Source organism: Bos grunniens, chromosome X (genome assembly GCF_055505025.1).
Source record: "Bos grunniens cultivar Pamir isolate PY7600 chromosome X, Bosgru_T2T1.0, whole genome shotgun sequence".
In the NCBI taxonomy this organism is placed as follows: Eukaryota; Metazoa; Chordata; class Mammalia; order Artiodactyla; family Bovidae; genus Bos; species Bos grunniens.
In genome coordinates, this window is record NC_141194.1 from 11420261 (window position 1) to 11442237 (window position 21977).

General features: G+C 42.3%; 1 protein-coding gene across 1 annotated transcript in view; it reads left to right on the top strand.

Annotated features, from left to right (window-relative positions):
- LOC147339780 (epidermal growth factor-like protein 6) overlaps window positions 1-21977 on the top strand; it is a 63866-nt gene that overhangs the window by 18745 nt on the left and 23144 nt on the right. The window contains 3 exon segments of the mRNA XM_086388852.1: window positions 6979-7091; window positions 15511-15603; window positions 19372-19491. Of these exon segments, the coding sequence (XP_086244978.1) occupies window positions 6979-7091; window positions 15511-15603; window positions 19372-19491 (326 nt within the window).

The following is a 21977-nucleotide window of genomic DNA, read 5'->3' on the forward strand; positions in this document are numbered from 1 at the left end:
TTGTAACATATGATATACAGATATTTGGACATTTTTAACTTGTAAAATCATAGTTTCATATGGTTTCACCTAATAGTTTGAATTTCTTATCAAGAGTACTCACAGCTAGATATTAAAAGAGTGGTCAAATTAGTGGTGGGAAAGTTAGTGATTGGGCCTGGAATTAGGGCAAAAGGCAGGTAGGAGACGATGTTGGGAAAGTAATCTGAATTACTTACTAGTATTTACTTGCAGTGTCCTTCGAGAACTATGAAGTTAAAGAAACAAAAAGTTAAAGCTTTTTTTTTTTTAGAGCAGTTTTTAGAAAGATTTTATAAGATAGTGTGTCCCACTGTTATCATCAATATTGTGCTTGCCTGTGGTAGCTTCTCTCTTCCCCTCAATGATACTGTTTCAGCTTAATCAGAAACACTTTAAATAATTTTCTTTTTATCCATAATTTTAAATAGCTGCCATATGTGAATTGAAAAAACTAGCAAGCATAGAATGCAGAACTGGATTCTTGGTGTAATAAATAAATTTCCTCCAGCATCTACAAATCAGCAAGTAATTATTAGCCATTCTATCCACTCGTGATTTCCCTCTTTTAAACTGTTTTCCCACTTTCCTGACCAGATGTAGAATTTGATGATTAAACCAGTAAAATCCCATTTGTGGCTATCCCTTTGAAGCTGTTTCTCAAAACTGGGTGACTACATGGACAGCACACTCACTAATTACAAGGCACGTCCCTCATTTATGGACTCCCATGGTTCTCTGATGGCTTTTTCTTTTTTTCTTTTTAATTTAATTTTATTTTTAAACTTTACATAATTGTATTAGCTTTGCCAAATATCAAAATGAATCCGCCACAGGTATACATGTGTTCCCCATCCTGAACCCTCCTCCCTCCTCCCTCCCCATACCATCCCTCTGGGTCGTCCCAGCGCACTAGCCCCAAGCATCCAGTATCGTGCATCGAACCTGGACTGGCAACTCGTTTCTTATATGATATTTTACATGTTTCAATGTCATTCTCCCAAATCTTCCCACTCTCTCCCTCTCCCACAGAGTCCATAAGACTGTTCTATACATCAGTGTCTCTTTTGCTGTCTCGTTCTACAGAGTTCTTTCAAGGTGCTTGCTCTCCTGTAGGAAATATGCACAGAACGTGTCTCTGCGTCCATAGTGCAGCTCGAGACCGAAGCGATGTTTTATGATTTGTGTAGCTGCCTGAACATCCAGAATCCATTGTATATTTCTCAGTCATGAGTTGAGTCTTAGTTGTTCCATCCATATTTTAAACAAGTGAGGAGAAGGCTAGATGTAATGTCGAATATCTGATGTCTTCCAACAGACCTGTAATACTAAAATGCATTCATGACCAGGGAAGGAATCCCTGATAGTAGAGAAGAAATCTGATCTCATTAACAAGTTTTTGATGGCTTAAGTATTCATCATTAACATTTTGGATAACTTTACAAGTGATACTATGTACAGTGTCAAAAATGATGTCTTGGAAGGAATTAATACACCTCAGATTTCTCAGTTTCACCTTTTCACCTAAAGGCAAACATGTGAGAGCAATAAAACTAGAGAAAGCAGATTTCTCTGTAGAGTTCTGTTAATATACAGACAGTATATGAATTTCACCTTCTGGTAACTTTCTTCTCTTAGTTAACCCCAGACAGTATTCTCCACAATCAAAACTAATTGACTTTGACAAATACATATGAAATGGGTTTGACCACCTGTACCAGGAAGCCTGGGCTTTTTCACCAAAGTTTCTAAGTAAGCTTTTTTTTTTTTTTTTTTTAAATCATATTTCAACATTTCAATTTGGTTCTTTGTAATTTCACATCTCACAGTTTCAGTAATCTTTTTTTAGGTATAATTGTCATAAAACATTATGTTCATTTCAGATGTACAACACACTGATTAAATCAATACTTGTATACACTGCAAAATGATCATGACAATAAGTCTAGTTACCATCTCTAAACCATACATAGTTACAGCATTTTTTTCCTTGTGATGGCAACTTTTAAGATTGACTGTCTTAGCAACTTTAAAATATGTATTACAGTATTATTAACAATGGGGCTTTCCTGGTGGCTCAGGAGTAAAGATCTGCCTGCCACCGCAGGAGACTTGGGTTCGATCCCTGGGTGGGGAACATCTCCTGGAGGAGGGCACAGCAACCCACTCCAGTAGTCTTGCCTGGGAATCCCATGGACAGAGGAGCCTGGCAGGCTACAGTCCGTGGGGTCACAAAGGGTCAGACACGACAGCAATTGAGCATGAGCACGCATAGTTAACTATAGTGGCCATGCTATATGTTACATCCCCAGGACTCATTTGTTGTATAACTGGAAGTTTGTACCTTTTGATCCTCTTTACCTGTTTTGTGGCCCCTGCCAGCAATCGCAGGTCTCTTCTCTGTATCTTTGAGCTTGGGGTGGCTTTTTGGTCTGTTTTTTAGATTCCACATTTAAGTATATATAAGTGAGGTCATACAGAATCTGTCTTTCAGGTATACCTGAAAGGTATAATGCCCTCAAGGTCCATCCATGTTATTGAAAATGGCAAGATTTCATTCTTTATCATGACTGAATAATATTCCATTGTATATACATACTACTTTTTTTTTCCATCCATTCGCTCACTGATAGACACTTAGGTTGTTTCCATATATTGGCTATTGTTAATAATGCTGTAGTGAACATAGGGGAGCATACAGATTTTCTTTGGATAAATACCCAGAAATGTAACTGCTAGGTTGTATGGTTGTTTTGTTTGTTTTAAAATTTTGAGGAGCCTCCACGCTGTTTTCCAGAGTGGCTGTACCAATATTTATTCCCAGCAACAGTGTAGGATGGTTCCTGTTCTTCATATCCTCACTGACACTAGTTATTTGTTGTCTTTTGATGATAGCCATTTTGGCAGATGTAAGGTGATGCCTCATTGTGGTTTTGATTTGCATTTTCCTGATGACTAGTTGATGTTGAGCATCTTTTCGTATGTGTGTTGGCCATCTGAATGTCTTCCTTTGAAAAAATGTTGCTTCACATTTTCTACCCATTTTAAAATCAGAGTGGGTTTTTTTTTTTTTTTTGAAATGAGTTGTTTGAGTTCCTTTTATATTATAAATATTTATATTAAATTTTATATTTGGGTATTAGCCCCTTATCAGATACATGATTTGCAAATATTTTCTTCCATTTGGTAGGTTGCCTTTTCATTCTGTTGGTTTCCTTTGCTGTGCAGAGCTTTTTAGTTTGATCTAGTTCTTACTTGTTTGCTTTTGCTTTTATTGCCTTTACTTTTGCTGTAATGTTTCAACAATCTTGTTGGCGCCTGTTGAGTTCACCTCACTTCTATGGAAGCTGCTTTGTGTCTTGCAAAATCCTTGCTATTTCCAACTGCTTGAAACCTCTGTATAACTCTCTGGTGCCTTTAGGATGGGCCAAATGTTTCATGTGGACACAGGCCCTTCCTTTCTGGCCCTCGTTTATCTCCTGCTCCTTCTCCCTCCCACTGTTCTGTCTGCTTCCCTTCTCACTCCCCTGATCCACACACTTTCTCTGCTCCAACTTACAGGCCACTGACTCCTCATGTTCCTGATGGCTCCTTTTGAGGATGAAGCTGGGTTTTTGGGCATCAGGGAATAGGTAAGGCCCTTCCTATTGGAGCTGGGGCACTTATTGCTTGCAAATCTGAGGTCAAGAAAGGGAAAAGTGGGAAAAGGGGAAAGTTAGGAGAGAGGAATACTTTATGAGTTTGGGATTGACGTGTGCACACTGCTATATTTAAAATAGATAATAAGTAAGGACCTGCTCTATAGCACAGGGAATTCTACTCAATGGTCCTTAATAACCTAAATGGGAAAAGAATTTTAAAAGAATAGATATATGTATATGTATAACTGAATCACTGCTGTACACCTGAAACTATACAACATTGTAAATCAGCTATACTCCAATACAAAATAAAAATGTTAAAAAAAAGAAATTTACAGGTCAGCTCCATGATTTGTTGATAGATTGAAATCTCACTAAATGAATTACACGTTCCTTATAAAAATGTGGAATTAAATTCCCACAGGCAGAATACCCCCCTCTATAGGTTTCTTCTTGTCATGTGTTCTTTGTAAATCCACCTGAAATGGGACATCTTCTTCTTTTCGGGGCAAAGTCCGTTTCTCCCTCCACTCTGCTCCCCAGACTCAGCTCCATGTGGTTAAAGGAATAGAAAACAGATGTGGGCACTTTGTCAAAGTTCAGTACAAACATGGTAAAAAAAACTGACTCTTTGAGGATCTAGATGGAAGGCTTTTTTCTCAGGGTGAGGTAAAATTACATTACCTTATTCATTGGGGCATGGGGACAGCTGTTTTTACCAATTGGTTTTGCCCTTTTTGTTTTATTCCTAAGGATAGCAAGACAAATAACCCAATTAGAAAATGCAGAAAGGATCTGAATAGACCTTTCTCCAAAGAAGATACACAAAGAGCCAATAAACACATAAATAAAAATTGCTCAACATCATTAGCCATCTGGGAAATACAAATCAAAGCACAGTACTACTTCTCAACCACTAGAACAGCTGTAATTAAAAAATGGACACTAACAAGGGCTTGTGAGAACGTGGATGAGTTGCAGTCCTCATACACTGTCTGTGGAGGTGCGAAACGATACAGCTGTCTTGGAAAACAGTGTCTTGTTGTTCAGTCACTCAGTCGTATCTGACTCTTTGTTACTGCATGGACTGCAGCCAGGCTTCCATTCATTTCCTGAAATGCAAAAAGGTAAAATGACTGACTGAGGAGGACTTACACATAGCTGAGAAAAGAAGAGAAGCAAAAGGCAAAGGAGAAAAGGGCGGAAAACACTGCGTCAGTTCTTCAAAAAGTTAAACATAGAGTGCCTATGATCCAGCACTTTCACTCCTAGGTATATACCCAAGAAAAACGAAAACATATGTTCATACAAAAGCTAATACACAGTGTTCATAGCAGCATTATTCTTAATAGCCAAAAGGTAGAGACATCCAAAATGTCCATCAACTGACAAATGGATAAATGTGATCTATTCATACAATAGAATATTATTCCATTGTATGAATAAAAAAAAAAAAACTACTCTTATGTACCACAAGATGAATGAACCTTGAAAACATGCTAAATGAAAAAAGTCAGACACAAAAAGACCATAGAAGATATGATTACACTTCTGTGAAATGTCCGAAATAGGGAAATCTAGAGAGAAAATGTAAATCTGTGGATGGCAGGGAATGGAGAGAGGGGAGAATTGGGACTAAGTGCTGTTAGGTGTGTCCTGGAATTGGTGGTGACAGCTGCAGCAAGCGCATGGTCAAATGTACATTCCTTGTCTGTTGACGTGCCCAGGGGTTTAATATGCATGCATTTTATCAGGTATTTGCTATGCAAGAGGGAACAACCCCAGCCAACCCACCAAATATACAACTGAGGCCTTTTCTTCCAGAATCTGCTGGTAACCCTGTCCAATCATGGAATGCATGGTGAGCTACTGCCTTGGCACTTGGGGTCGGGGCCCACTCTTTCTGGCCTCTAGGTCAAGGTCAGCAAACTGCAGCCCTCAGGCCAAGGCTAGGTGGCCCTCTGTTTCTATGTGGCTCTTGAGCTAAGAATGACTTTTACTTTACAAACGGTTAAAACTAAACCAAAAAAAAAGAATATTATTGCATGACATGTGGAAAGCTTATGAAATTCAAATGCTTCAGTGTCCATAAATATGTACTGAACACGGCCATGGCCATCTATCTACTGTTGCTTGCAGCTGCTTTTGCACTGGGACAAAGACCCCATGGCCCACAGAGCCTAAACTATTTACCATCTGCCCCTTTATGGAAAACATCTGCCAACCTCTGCTCCACAGATGAAGAGTTGAGTGAATTGTGTTTCCAGGAGGGAGGAGGGTGCCCTTGGCTGGAACCGCTGACAGGGCTCTGCTGGGTTGTGAGTGCTCCCTCAGGCTGGAGTTGCTTCATCTGTAACAGGAGACGGCTTGCATGAAGGCTCTCTATAGCATCTTTCCAGCTTTGACCGTCTCTAGTGTATCAAGATTCCAGTGTGATCAGTGGCCCCTAGGTGACCAGTGGGACAGAAGGGCAGTGCTCTTGTCTGGGACAAAGCCACGGGAGCCAGGGAGTGACGTGAGCACACAGGGCACCTAGCTGGACACAGACCTGGGGAGCCAGTGTGTCTGGACAGAGCAGATCTGAAAACTGGCCCCCTCCAGGGTTCAGAAGCAGATAATTTGGGCCACTTTCATGTTTCGTAGATTATATGTAACCCAGTTCTGTTTATTTCTGTATTTAATGGCTGCACTGGGTCTTCGTTGCTGTGTGGGCTTTTCCCTAGTTGCAGAGAGTGGGGGCTACTCTCCAGTGGCGGTACACGGGCTTCTCATTGCACTGGCTTCTCTTGTTGCAGAGCAGGGGCTCACTAACTATGGTGCATGGGCTTAATTGCCCCACGGCATGTAGGACCCTCTCAGACCAAGGATCAAACCTCTGTCGCCTGCCCTGGCAGGTGGATTCTTATCCACTGAACCCCCAGGGAAGTCCCACATAATCCAATTCTTTTAACCCTGGGGAAGAAGGAAATGGCTGATGCTAAATATTGGGGACCTGGAGAAGGGCATGGCAACCCACTCCAGTATTCTTCCCTGGAGAATCCCATGGACAGAGGAGCCTGGTGGGCTATAGTCCATGGGGTCGCAAAGAGTTGGACATGCCTTAAGAGACTTAACACAATTATTGGCGAAGACTGGCAATGGATGATAGCAGAGGCTGGCAATCTGAAATTCAGGTTTTCAAAATCCGATCTAGCACTTCCAGCAGGTTTGTGGCAATTGACCAGGTAACTTTCATGTCTCTTGTCTGTAGAGTAGCAGGGCAGAGTCTCTTTGGTGCTTCCTGTTTTCTCAGTTCTAACATGTGGCTCTTTATCCACAGTCCAAGGGATCACAAGTTGTCAGCATCGTCGCTCCAGCCTGGTGTCTGTCGCTATGGAACCATACTGGCCTGCTGCTATGGCTGGAGAAGGAGCATCAAGGGAGTCTGTGAAGGTACTTTTGTAAAAACTCAGACCACCCAGTGCTCAGGTGGTTGGCCTGGGTCCTGCAGGTTTTCTCTGTGACACCATAAGCTGTCACCAGGTTGCCAGTGGCTTTCCCAGAGCAGGGATACAGTCCTAACTGATACCCAAGGTCTAAGTGCTTGTGAGATCTCTTCCCATTCAAAATTTGGCTGACACCATCACCCTTGATATGATGTGTTTGTTTTAGGAGCCCTGTTTCATCAATTCTTTCTGCTGTTCTTAGTCAGTATGGCTGTTTTTGTTTTAATCTAGAGAAACTGAGTTAGGTAAAAAGAGGTCAAGAAATACCTCATTCTAATTATAATTTTTCCAACTGATTTCTAATGAAATCCACTTTTAAATTATGTATCACCCAACCAGCAGGCTTTGGTCACAAACAAGAAGGTTAGCCATTTACTTTGTAGTTTGGTTACTCACATTTTCAAGTCCATCGTGCTTATTTCTAGATGGTTTCAAAGTATGCCTGCATATATATGCAAGAGAAGCATGGTTCTGCTGTGTACATTTCAAACTAAGTTTCCATAATTTGCTTTTGACATCATTTCTCAGACCAGTGTTAGGAACTCCGAGAGAGGCCTCTGACAGTTTCAAGAGTTGGGGAGGCTAGGGATGAGCACAGAGTTTTGTGTTGCATTGTTTTTCTTGTAAATTTCTATAATAATCGACAGTAGCAGTGTGAAAGAATCAAATCTGTATTCTCCGTAGCTGACTAACCAGTGGTACTTTCTTTCAGGGCAGGAATCTGGTCTCAGGGCCTTGTGTATCTAGTAGGTGGTATAGAACCTGAATCCTTAATCTGTTAAGTGGGATGAACAGACATGTGCACGTCCCATATACTTTAGGCACTGGTGTGGATCATATTGGATTATAAACTATAAAGCCCAAGAGTGTTAGCGATATTTAAGAATAATAATTCTACATTCTTTTTCTGCTATTTCCCTGCCCCAACCTCTTCCTCTTTGATTTAGCTGGTTCAAAAATAACCTGGGCAGACTGTAGCTGTGGGCAGAACTTGATCATGTCCAAAATCCATGAAACATTGGAACAGGTTGATCTCGCTCCCACGTGTTTAGTGACATTGCTCAGTCATGTCCGACTCTTTGGGACCCCATGGACTGTAGCCCACCAGGCTCCTCCATCCATGGAATTTTCTAGGCAAGAGTACTGGAGTGGGTTGCCATTTCCTTCTCCAGGAGATCTTCCCGACCCAGGGATTGAACCCGGCTCTCCTGCATTGCAGGCAGACGCTTTACCCCCTGAGCCACCAGGGAATCCCCCCACATGTTTGATATTATGTAAAACCCTGCACTATCCCAGTTTCCTTATGAGGAGATGACAAGAGTGTGAAGATAGAAGAAATGTTTGAAGGTCATCACTGCCTGCCTAGCAAAAGAAAGTTAGAACATTCCCCTGGGACTTTATCACTTGCAAAAGGTGGTACTCACACTGGTCGGGTGGGTCATGATCAAGGGCATTGTATTGAGAACCAGACTGACATGGGTGACCTTGGGCAAGGTAGATAAGCTTGCTCAGGCTCCATTTCCTCCCTTGCAGACTTCTGTCTGTCAAAGCAGCAGGTGATAAGGGGGTTCATTGTTGCTTTTTTCTCCTTCTAAACACAACATGATACATTTTTCTTTGAAGTCAGTCAGGTGGAACGGGTCAAAAAACACATAGGATACCTGATTTGGAATCTCCCTTACAGTCACGCGAACCTCAGGACCTCCAGCCATAAGACTTGCATGTCTTTGGTGAATAAATGAGGTTGAGCTTTGCTTTTCTGGAAGGGCTATTCTCTTACTAGATTGGAGCAGTCTGACCATGGTGCACACAGCCAATCACATTCTCACCATTTTTGTGGCCAATATTCATACCAGAGGCCTGAAAAGAATTGAAAGCCAGATGCTGAAGGGCATTTCAACACACCGCTCCCACTGTGTGTTTGGCAATCCGAAGAGATGGTCACCCCACACTCTGCCCCTGTCAAATGTTGACCCAGTAAATGGCAATGATTTTTGTATCTATGATCTGTATCATATTACATCCAATCGGCATGGTCCTTCTTGATGGTAAAGTCATACGCTCCTCGAAGCACCATGTAACAGGCTGCTTAGTCCCTGATCACCAGGCCTCTGCTTTCTAAGCCGTGGGGTGCATGGTGATGAGACAGGAACGCATGCTAACTTGCCTGAACAGGCAGAGCCAGACTTCCAGCCTGTGAGGGTGCAGTCTGCCCCAGCCTTCACCTCCATTGACTGATCAGCCCTCAGTCCTTCAGAGGCCCTGTCTCTATGCCAGAGCTTTCTAGATCTCAGCCTCTGCCCTGCTTAAATCTGTTCCCAGGGCAGGGTCTGCTTCACTCATTATCGTTATCCTTCAGATATGGGTCACTTAGTGAGATATGGAAGAAAGAGCCAGAAGATTGGATAAAGAGTGGATAAACACTCCAGAAAGATGGAGGAGTTTGCAGGGAAATTAAACAAGAGAGCTTCCTTTATCTAAAGCACACTTAAATCTCAGGCCATTTTAGACATAAACGGAATTTCCCTATGCCATAGATTGGCTGTTCCCATCACAGATCCAAAGATACCGTAAATCAAAAATGTCTTTCTGGAGTTCAGATCAGTTCAGGCGCTCAGTCGTGTCCGACTCTCTGAGACCCCATGAATCCCGGCACCCCAGGCCTCCCTGTCCATCACCAACTCCCAGAGTTCACTCAGACTCATGTCCATCGAGTCAGTGATGTCATCCAGCCATCTCATCCTCTGTCATCACCTTCTCTTCCTGCCCCCAATCCCCCCCAGCATCACAGTCTTTTCCAATGAGTCAACTCTTCGCATGAAGTGGCCAAATTACTGGAGTTTCAGTTTTAGCATCATTCCTTCCAAAGAAAACCCAGGGCTGATCTCCTTCAGAATGGACTGGTTGGATCTCCTTGCAGTCCAAGAGACTCTCAAGAGTCTGCTCCAACACCACAGTTCAAAAGCATCAATTCTTCAGCACTCAGCCTTCTTCACAGTCCAACTCTCACATCCATACATGACCAGAGGAAAAACCATAGCCTTGACTAGACGGACCTTTGTTGGCAAAGTAATGTCTCTGTTTTTTAATATACTATCTAGGTTGGACATAACTTTCCTTCCAAGGAGTAAGCGTCTTTTAATTTCATGGCTGCAGTCACCATCTGCAGTGATTTTGGAGCCCCCCAAAAAAGTCTGACACTGTTTCCACTGTTTGCCCATCTATTTCCCATGAAGTGATGGGACCGGATGCCATGATCTTCATTTTCTGAATGTTGAGCTTTAAGCCAACTTTTTCACTCTCCACTTTCACTTTCATCAAGAGGCTTTTTAGTTCCTCTTCACTTTCTGCCATCAGGGTGGTGTCATCTGCATATCTGAGGTTATTGATATTTCTCCCAGCAATCTTGATTCCAGCTTGTGCTTCTTCCAGTCCAGCGTTTCTCATGATATACTCTGCATATAAGTTAAATAAGCAGGGTGACAATATACAGCCTTGACGTACTCCTTTTCCTATTTGGAACCAGTCTTTTGTTCCATGTCCAGTTCTAACTGTTGCTTCCTGAGCTGCATACAGATTTCTCAAGAGGCAGATCAGGTGGTCTGGTATTCCCATCTTTTTCAGAATTTCCCGCAGTTTCTTGTGATCCACACAGTCAAAGGCTTTGGCATAGTCAATTAAGCAGAAATAGATGTTTTTCTGGAACTCTCTTGCTTTTTCCATGATTCATCAGATGTTGGCAATTTGATCTCTCATTCCTCTGCCTTTTCTAAAACCAGCTTGAACATCTGGAAGTTAACGGTTCACGTATTGCTGAAGCCTGGCTTGGAGAATTTTGATCATTACTTTACTAGCATATGAGATGAGTTCAATTGTGTGGTAGTTGAGCATTCTTTGGCATTGCCTTTCTTTGGGATTGGAATGAAAACTGACCTTTTCCAGTCCTGTGGCCACTGCTGAGTTTTCCAAATTTGCTGGCATATTGAGTGCAACACTTTCACAGCATCATCTTTCAGGATTTGAAATAGCTCAACTGGAATTCCATCACCTCCACTAACTTTGTTCGTAGTGATGTTTTCTAAGGCCCACCTGACTTCACATTCCAGGATTTCTGGCTCTAGGTGAGTGATCACACCATTGTGATTGTATGGGTCATGAAGATCTTTTTTTGTACAGTTCTTCTGTGTATTCTTGCCACTTCTTCTTGATATCTTCTGCTTCTGTTAGGTCCATACCATTTCTGTCCTTTATCGAGCCCATCTTTGCATGAAATGTTCCCTTGGTATCTCTAATTTTCTTGAAGAGATCTCTAGTCTTTCCCATTCTCTTGTTTTCCTGTATTTCTTTGCACTGATCACTGAGGAAGGCTTTCTTATCTCTTCTTGCTATTCTTTGGAACTCTGCATTCAGATGCTTATATCTTTCCTTTTCTCCTTTGCTTTTTGCTTTCTGGATTGCTGACCTCCAAACAGCAAGGGTATTAATATTCACAACTTCTCCTCTCTTCTCTTTGGCATTTATCCTGTGCTGTCCTGTCTGGGCTACATTGAAAATAACTTTCCAGGAAGCAATCAGAAGTCTTGGGGGCTTAAAAAAAAAGGTTTATTTTTCTAACATTTAGAGTTAAACCTGCATCTCCAAGAACGTAACCATAACAAAATAGACCCTGGAAATCCAATTCTATCTCGTTTGCCTCCAAAAGTAGAAGAACGTTGGTGGGAAGCGTGTTTTCCCCTTCCTTCTCTCACTTATGATCTACTTCAAGCATTGAAATATTTCCCTGTTTAAAGTTCTACACTTACTGTTTGTCATTCAAAACTATTTCAGTGTCTAACATGTTCACACTATTACATGCAGGAGGAGAAACAAAGGTGAGTGTTTATATCCCTGTTCTGAAAGCACTTAGCATCAGATAGTAGATAGAAGTCAAACATAGAGGCAAAATATCTGGCTAGTTCTTGAATCAGATGAAGATATCAGTTTCGTGGGAGAAGCCTGCCAGAGTTCTGTGGAGTTCTCAGAGATGAGCAGAAGTTCATGTGTGGTTGGAGAAATCTGTACAAGCTTCTGAAAGGAGGGGCCCTACAAGGTAGTCCTTGAAGGATTGTTAGGATATTAACCATTGGAGTGGTGGGGAGGGGTGCCGCAGGGTGGGGTAACAATAGAGAAGGGGTAAAAAGTGCAGAGTAGGTCAGAAGAGCAGGGAGTCTGGTTTGACCTCATCATTGCCTGGGTTCAGGGAACAGAGTAAGACTAAAAAAGGCAGAGGCCAGATCATGGTTATGACCTCTGTCCTGGATTCAGGACCCAACAGAGATTATTTGATGACTTCTAGGCAATGAAATCGGTCCTGATTATTCGTTGAAAGGACTGACGCTGAAGCTGAAACTCCAATACTTTGGCCACCTGATGCAAAGAACTGACTCCTTGGAAAAGACCCTGATGCTGGGAAAGATTGAAGGCTGGAAGAGAAGGGGACAACAGAGGATGAGATGGTTGGATGGCATCACTGACTTGATGGATGTGAGTTTGAGTAAGCTCCGGGAGTTGGTTATGGACAGGGAAGCCTGGTGTGCTGCAGTCCATGGGGTTGCAGAGTCAGCCACGACTGAGCCACTGAGCTGAACTGAACTAAACTGAGGCATCACATGGCATCATCAGAGATATATATCTGGAATATCTCTTATTGTCACATTGGACATCGATATCCTAGGAGCAGTACCTGTGAAGGTGATTCTTGCACAAATATCCTGTTGAGAGGCACTTGGGAGAAATCTGTAAGGGACTGAGGGAGCTGGGGAAGAAGCAAGGCAAAGATGTGACTTCAAGAGAAGTTTGGCTTCATCCTGATCCCACAGTGAGCTCTGGACTGTTAATTCCAATGGAGCATTTGTCCTGCCCAGAAACCAGGGGCTAGGCTGTTAGAGCCATGCATCAGCCAAGCCCCGGTCACAGACTGAGGTGAGGAAAGTGAAGAGAGAGAGGCATGCGACAAGTCTCCCAGACATCTATGAGAAAAGTGGTTCCCAGCAGCTGGATTAATATTGGCTTGGCCAAAAAGTTTGTTTGGGTTTTTCTGTAAGCAAGTGTAGAGAAACCCTAACACACTTTTTTGGCCAACCCAATACTTACTCAAGGAAATTGGTGGTAGAAACAGGGATAGAGGGGTAGGATACTCTGGGTGATTGTTTGAGGAACAAGAATAAATAGAGACAGCTGGGATTTTGAGTCCAGGTAGCTGGGAGGTGAATGGTGACGTTAGCAAAGGTAGGGTTGAGTCAAATGAGAGCAGGCTGGAGTCTTTAGGAACAAGCTTGCCTAGGGGTGGACCTTCTATGAGCCAGAGAATCAATGTGCAGAGAAGTAAGCAAGCATTTCTCGCAATTGCTGAGTCATCCTTTCATATGCTGGCTGTTTCTGGGACTCCTAGTAGATCCAGAAAATGTGAGAGTCCATGATTCCCTACCTGCCTAGTTTCTCTCTCATTCATTGCTTTTTCTCTCATTCCCATTCATGTCTTTGGGCTCTCCCATTTTCCTTTCTTCCTATCCACAGCATTTTCTCCCTGTCTCCTCCTTATGAGCCAGACTCAAACTTTCCACCATCTTTGACTATGCTTTCTTGCCTAATGCAATCTGTTATCCATCCCATCCTTGTTTCTCCTGACACTTCAGGCATCCAACAAATATTTATTGAGTTCCTAGTCTGTGTCAGATATCTGGATACAGAAGCGGATAAAACAGAAAACGAAATCCTGCCTTTGGCATGCCTCTATGACCACCACTATCACCATCACCATCATGCTTGTGGTTCCCATCCTTGAGACCGGAGGCAGCGTCTCCCTGCCTCCAACCTGTGCTTTGTTCATTTTGGCTGATAACACACAGAATGTAAAACTTTTAATTATTCAAAAGAGAAATGGGGAAATAATACAGAAGAGAAAAAAAAAAAAACAGTAGAAAGGGGGAGAAGGACCTTGGCCCAGTATAACTATGGAGTTTCTTCCAGCTCACAACTCATTTTCCTTTAGTTAAATCTTTTGTGTTTACATACAAAACTGGCTAATTGTGATGTAGGAGGCTTTTTTTTTTTCTTTGAATGCCACTGGAGGTGTGGCAGTGCAAGGCAAAGTTATGGTCAACTTGTACTTGTGGGTGAAGGGGGTGAGGAGATGGGGGCTGGTGATGTCATTCAGAAGCGAAGTACTACTCAGTATTTTCAAGGTGAAAATAAACTGGAGAGGAAGCAGATCACCCTCTGTATTGTATGTCACCATGGATTTCTCTGCCACACAAAAGGCGGCTAAGTTTAACATGTGTGCATTTCACTGGGCTGACTGTTTTTTAATTTGTTTATAGAAATATAGTTGACTTACAATGTTGTGTTGATTTCTGCTCCACAACAAAGTGATTCAGTTATACATATGTATTTGTATTCCTTTTTAATATTCTTTTCTATTATGGTTTATCACAGAATATTGAATATAGTTCCCTGTGCTCTACTGTAGGACCTTATTGTTTATTCATCCTATATATACTAGCTTGCAGCTGCTACTCCCAAAGGCCCAGTCCTGCCCTCTCTCATCCTACCTTCCTGTTGGCAACCACAAGTCTGTTGTCTATGTGTGTGAGTCCATTTCTGTTTTGCAGATAAGTTTATATGTCTCATATTTCAGATTCCACATGTAAGTGGTATCATAAGGTGTTTGTCTTTCTCTTCCTGACTTACTTTAATTAGTATGATAATCTCTCTAGGTCCTTCCATGTTGCTACAAATGGTATTATTGTATTCTTTTTCATGGCTGAGTAATAGTCATTGTATATATATGTATCATGTCTTTTTCACCTTTTACCTTTCAGTGGATATTTTGGTTATTTCCATGTCTTGGCCATTGTTGATAGTGCCTGTATGTATCCTTCCAAATTAAACTTTTGTTCAGATAAATGCCCAGTAGTGGATTGCAACTCTATTTTAGCTTTTTTGAGGAACTTCCATACTGTTCTCTCTAGTGGCTGCACCAATTTACATTCCCACCCACAGTGTAGGAGGGTTCCCCTTCCTATATACTCTTTCCAGCATTTATTATTTGTAGACTTTTTGATGATGGCCATTCTGCCTGGTGTGAGATGATACCTCATTGTAGTTTTGATTTGCCTTTCTTTGATAATTCTGATAAGTCTGAGTAAACTCCGGGAGTTGGTGATGGACAGCGAGTCCTGGCGTGCTGCGATTCATGGGGTTGCAAAGATTTGGACACGACTGAGTGACTGAACTGAACTGAACTGATAATTAGCCATGTTGAACATCTTCTCATATACTTATTGGCTCCTATTCTTTAATTGTCAAAATACCTTTTCTTTCAACAGCTATGTGTGAACCTGGATGCAAGTTCGGTGAGTGTGTGGGACCAAACAAATGTAGATGCTTTCCAGGATACACCGGGAAAACCTGCAGCCAAGGTCAGTACTATAGACCACGGTGGTGATACAGACCTACCCCAGGGCTTTCAGAATCAACTCAGGCAGTGCAGTCGTGTTTGGGACACAGTATAGCACTCAGGATTCTGTAGTATGTAACTCCGATCTTTAAACGAAAGTGGCTTCAGAATAAGATTTTTCAATCTCTTCTAAAAAACCTCAAAGTCATTCTGATGCTTTTGTTAGGATGCCAGATAAAAAACAGTATTTTCCCTCTGAACAAATAATGTTTATTGTTTTTTTTAAGCTAAGGAAGCAATGCATATATTTTATTTAAGAAAATCCAACAAAAAAAAAGGATATAAATTAAAAAGTGAGTGTGAACATCCACAGTCCATCCTCCACCCATAGCTAAGAGTTTGACCTCTATCTCTGCAGTTTATTTTCTGTTATAGTTACAAATATGGATATTTCTCATGGGCATTTTTGCATGTCAGCACAAAGAGAGCTGTCTCATACTTTTTAAGGCTGTATCCTAGTCCCTAGGGCAAATGTTTGTGTCATTTACGTAAATATACTTTAACCACTATTATAGAAGTTGCCCCCAATATTTTGCCACTACAAATAGCACTATATCAGTCATTATCCTATGCATATCCTTGCACCTTTGAGTATTTTTATAGGATAAATAACTAAAAATGGAATTGTTGGGTTGAATGACATGCATATTTTTATTGTAGTTGATATATTTTAAAAGGCAATTTATGACTTTTGTCATAGGCTGTTTATCTGAAGATAATAAAGCAGTTATAATATTAAGAACAGTGGTTCTTAAGGTAGCCAGTTTTGTCCCCTAGGAAGACTTGCCAGATAAAATACGTATCCCTAGTTAGATTTAAATCTTATTTTCAAATGCAATTTCACATAAACAACAAATAATTTTATAGTGTATGTATGTTGCAAATATTGTATGGGACATATGTACACTGAACAAATATTAGTCATTTTTCCGAAATTCACATTTACCCGGGCATCCTGTATTTTTATTTGATAAATCTGGAAGTCTTACCCCCGAGGTCATCTGGCGGTGCCCGGAGACATTCAGAGGGGTTTCTACTGACATCTAGTGGGTAGAGCCCAGCTGAACATCTATAGTGCACAGGGCAGCCCCCCTGCTAAGGGTGATGTGGCCCCAGATGTCCACAGTGTGGAGGAGCCTAGGCACCAAGAAACCTGTGCTAATTAAGAAAGGGTCCCCAGTTCTATAACACAGTTGAGCAAAGAGCAGAAAATCCAGTTCAGCTGCCATTAGGAAAGATCCCTTCCAGGGTTCTAGAAGGGAGAATGGAATTCCAGAGGAAGCCAGGGGTCTGTCCCACTCTGTCCCCCTGCCCCCAGCTCACTGCCAAGGCCAGATGCTCACATAGCCTTTCTCTGTGCTGGCAGACCTGCAGGCTCAGGGAGGAGCTTCTAGCTCTCCTGTCCCGACCCCAGGACGGGAGCCAGCACCGCCAAGGGGCTCCTTAGAACTGTGTCCAGAAGGCTTGAGGGAAGTGCGGCAGGAGCCATGCTCTCAGAAGTAATAATTCAATCATGTCCCTTACCAGAGCTTTTCCCACCTGAAGACCTGGTTTTCCATATGTCTTGGATTCTGTACCAAGATACCTTCTCAAGAGAGTTGGAATGGAGAAGGTGTTTTTTCATGCTGCTTTTCAAGTCCTGGCAAAGTATTCACTTTGAGGGAGTGTCCAGTGGCTCAGATGTGGGGCTGTCTGGCTTTTCCCCACAGCCTCCCTGCCCCAGGGCCACCTGATCAAAGTCCATATATATCCACTGATGGCCACAGTCCTCAACCCAACTGATGTCTTTCCCCAAAGTGCTTCTTGCAAGAGACGCCTCTGACTTAGCTCCAAGTGGTGGGATATCCCTGGCTTTCGTGTTATGTCCAACCAGCATTATTTAATTCATGCATTTGAAGCAGTTAGGATCCATACAGGAGATGGTAGTGTACAGGGGACTGGCAGTGGAGAAGGGGGTTCAAGTTTCCAGCTAATGTGCTGGAAAAATCTCCATGGAAGGTTCTTCTCAGAGGTGAAAGCAGCCACTTACTTAGTTTCCAGAATGGCCTTTGCCATTACTATGCTGAATTTTGGTCTTGATTGGAATTTGGTTCTTTTCTCCTTTCTATATCTGCCTTGGGAGAGTTACGACATGTGGGACCCACATCACCATGTGCCCAAAGACGAAACCCATGATGGCTTTACAAGATTTTTCCTTATGTATCATTTTTTATTTTAATAAAAGCTACTTCATTCTTAATGTTTCATGTTTTAATCCCTGAAAAGCTCAGAGAAGAAAGCCCCTCTCAATCTTCCCAAGAGGTAACCATTATAAATGTATAGAGCCTGGTCTCCCAAGGTTTTTTTCCCCTGCCTGTGCCACATTGCTTGCAGGATCTTAGTTGTCCAACCAGGGATAGAATGCAGACCCCAGCTGTGAAAATGCTGAGTTTTAACCACTGGAATGCCAGGGAATTTCCCTAGGAAATTTTTCCTATGCCTATTTTAAAAATGTGGTATCTATATACATATTTTTGTAACCTTCTTGTGTAACAGCATCCTCTGAGCACCTTGATATGGGATTAAATATTGTCCTGTGACCTGACCACGAGTAATAGCTGCCTAGCAGGGCTCCCTCAGGAAAGGTGTGAGACAAGGCCATTTGTCCATCATGAGGCCGCTCAAAATAATAACTGAAAGGAGACAGTGCTGTTGGCATCTGTCACAGACTACCTGGAAGAGCTTTAAAGGCAGCAGTATCTAGATTATGTTTTAACTTTTTATTCAAGTAGGAAACACAAAATTGTACACCTGTCAACAATGTACAACTGCATGAATGCTCAAGAACACCCATGTAGCTGGCATTCAGATCAAGAAATGGAAACTTAGCCTCCCTGAAGACCCCTCATGCTCCCCTCCATCACTTGCCCCCAGCCCCCAACAAGGAACTGTACCTTGTCTCTCACACCAGAGTCACTGTGCCTGGATTGTTTTGTTTCTTTCACTCATGCCTGGTTTTCAGTGTGCGCATTTGTGTCCAGCTTCTCCCAGTCAGGATCATGTTTGTGAGTTTCATCCACAGTTGTTTGTACTTGTGGTTTGCTCAGCCTCACTGCTGTACAGTGTTCTATTGCATGAGTGTACAAGTCATTTATCCATCCTTTTCGGAGGAGAGATTTAGATTCTTTCTGGTTTGAGACAATTCAGAATAGTGCTACTGTGTTCATTTTAGCATGAGATTTATGGTGGTTTAGTTGCTCAGTCGTGTCCAACTCTTTGCGATAGCCTGCCAGGCTCCTCTGTCCATGGGATTCTCCAGGCAAGAATACTGGAGTGGGCTGCCATTCCTTTTCCAGGAGATCTTCCTGATCCAGGTATCGAACCCGGGTCTCCTGCATTGCAGGCGGATTCTTTACTGACTGAGCCACCAGGGAAGTCTGGTGGGCATGTACCCATGTTTCTGTTGGACATTTGCCCAGGAGTGGAATGGCTGGCTCACGAGTGTCTGTATCTAGCTGCCACACAGTTTTCCAGAGTGGTTGTGCCTATATTTGCATTCCCTTCAGCAGCGTTAGATGATTCAGTTTGGTCCACATTCTCACCAACGCTTTAATGATGGTTGGAGAAGAGGCAAGTCACCACCCTTTGTACCTACCTCCATAGCTGGCGTCCAGGGAGGCCAACCCCATTCCACATCTGGGTGTTTCCTCCTTCAGTTCACCTTTCTTCATTTCCTGACTGCCCCCTGCAGATGTGAATGAGTGTGGATTCAAACCCCGTCTGTGCCAACACAAATGTGTGAATACACACGGTAGCTACAAGTGCTTTTGCCTCAGCGGCCACATGCTCCTGCCGAACGCCTCATGTTCCAGTAAGTTTCAGCAGCTGGCCTGCTGTCAGTCAATCCAGAGGCTTGACTTTTGGCATTTAATGCTTGGGACAAAGTTAAATTAAGTTATTGGAGTGGAAACACCCCCCACCACCACCACCACAGAGACTATCACATCACCCTAGACTAAAACATCTTTGCGCACTTATTTTTTTCAATTTATTTATTTTTTAATTGAAGGATAATTGCTTTACAGAATTGTATTGATTTCTGCCAAACATCAACATGAATCAGCCGTATATATGTGTGTGTGTGTGTGTGTGTGTATATATATATATACCCTCCCTCTGGGACTTATTTTTAATTGTAGTAAAATACGTATATTGTGCAATTCACCATTTTGACAATTTTAAGTGTACTTCAGGCATTTTACACATTCACAATGTTGTGCAAACCATCACCGCTCTCCAGAATATCTCCATCACCTCAAAAGGAAACCCTGTCCCCATTAGCGGTCAGTCTCCACTCATCTTCTCCTCCACCCCAGCCCTGCATTCTGTCTCTCTGGATTTGCCTGTTCTGGCCTGGTCGTTTTTAAATAAAAAGACTAACTAAGGGGAAAGATACATTGAGTCTCTCTATATATACACAGATGAATTAGAATTCTTAATGAAAAAATAAACATACTGAAAATATAAGCATATTGTTTCAGGAAGGTGATAAATCTCAGTTCCATCTCAGGACATCAGTTCTTCCCACCAGCTATCTTTCTCACGCCCCTTGCCCCATGCTCAAAGATTAGTGACTCTTGTTGGAAGTCCATTCCAGCTCACATTCCTGGAAAGAAAAGCCCTTCTCTGATAAAGAGAACCCATGTCCTGTGGGAGCCTAAATGTCTATATCCGTTCATTTATTGAGAAAGAAGGCTTTTCAGGTTTTATGTTGCAGCTGAAAAGCAAATCCATCTGCCCTGCCACCCCCAACAAGCCTGCAGCTTGTGCCTTCTGCCAGCTTCCCATGGTTGCAGGGTCCTCTGACTCCCCAGCCTATCCTGGGCTCTCCCTCCATTGGTTGTAAAATCCAGGCTCCTGCATAGCTCACTTCCCCCACCCCTGCCTCACCCTTGAGCTGCTGGCTCCACTTGGCAAAATGCCCCAACACCACTAGAGTCTCCATTAGCAAGCATGTTTAAGAAATAAAGCAGGCATTCAGAGAGTTTTTTTTTTTTTTAATTTTGAGTATTTAAAAAAAATATTTATTATACATTAAACAGAAACCCCCAAGAAACAAATATGTAGCTTAATGAATTCTCATAAAGCCAGCATCCATGTAACCAGTACCAAATAGAACTTTGCCAGAACTACCCCCTTCACCCCCCAGCCCCTTGGGAACAACTGTCCAGGGTTTTCTAGTCATCACGTAACATTTTTAAAAAGATACATGCTAATGGATGTTTCTGAAACATTCCACAAAAGCCTTTTTAGTGCCAAAAAAGATATCTTTCTCCAAATGGAAGAATGAAATGAGGTAAATTTTGAAGATTAATTTTGAAAAGAGACAACTAAAGAGAAAAGGAATAAACTAGAAATATAACCATTGGTCAGTGTTTGCTACATTACCATGGCCTGTGTGTCTGTCCTGGTGCCCTCTTTGTCTATTACTATACATGTGAGGGTTGCCTCTGCCTCCCTGTTTATAGCTTCCAGTGGCCAGGTGGCCCTGAGTGTCTCTCACGGATGCTGATTTTACTTACCCAGCCCTTTGCAGTCTCTTTCGTCCAGCTGGTTGACTGGCATGTTATAGATGTGGGTGTATAAAGAGAGGATATTCACTGCGCTCCCCTGTTATAGGCACTTTTGATCCATATGTACTGGAACCCTACTCGGGATATGTGTTTTTGTGAGATATGGTCTATTTAGCAATGAGTGACAGAAAAATTGAACTAAATTGTCTTTACTTTTAAAAGCTGGAGGTAAGCAGTTCCAGAACAGGTCAGCAAGGACTCTTCAGGGTGAGATGGCCTCTGCCATCTTCAGGGTATTGATTTCATCCTCATGCTTGTGGCCTTGTGGTCACAATATGGCTGCCCTAGCTCCAGATATCACACACACATCAAAGGTAGGCAAGACAAAGGGAAAAGGAGAGATGCCAGGAAACAAACGCCTCTTTTGTGTCCATCGTCTTGTCATGCAGCAGGATCTTTTCCAGAAACTCCAACAGACTTATCTTAATATCTCTTTGGCTATATTCGAATCATATGGCCACTCCCTTGTTGTTGCATGGGAAGCTAGGAAAGAGATGTGTAACTGGCTTTTCAGCCTCAGTAATGGGAATGGCTTTTGGGTAGTTGTTCAGCCTTATCTGCTGCGTGTTTTAATACATGCACCTAAAAGACAAGGTTTAATGATTTGAGTGACTCTCACAAAGGCTAGATATGAATGGAGAGGTGAGTAGAATTGGCATCTTTTTACCCTATTTATTCAAATGAATCATCTCTATCAGAGGTTGCATTTCAGCCAATAGTAGAG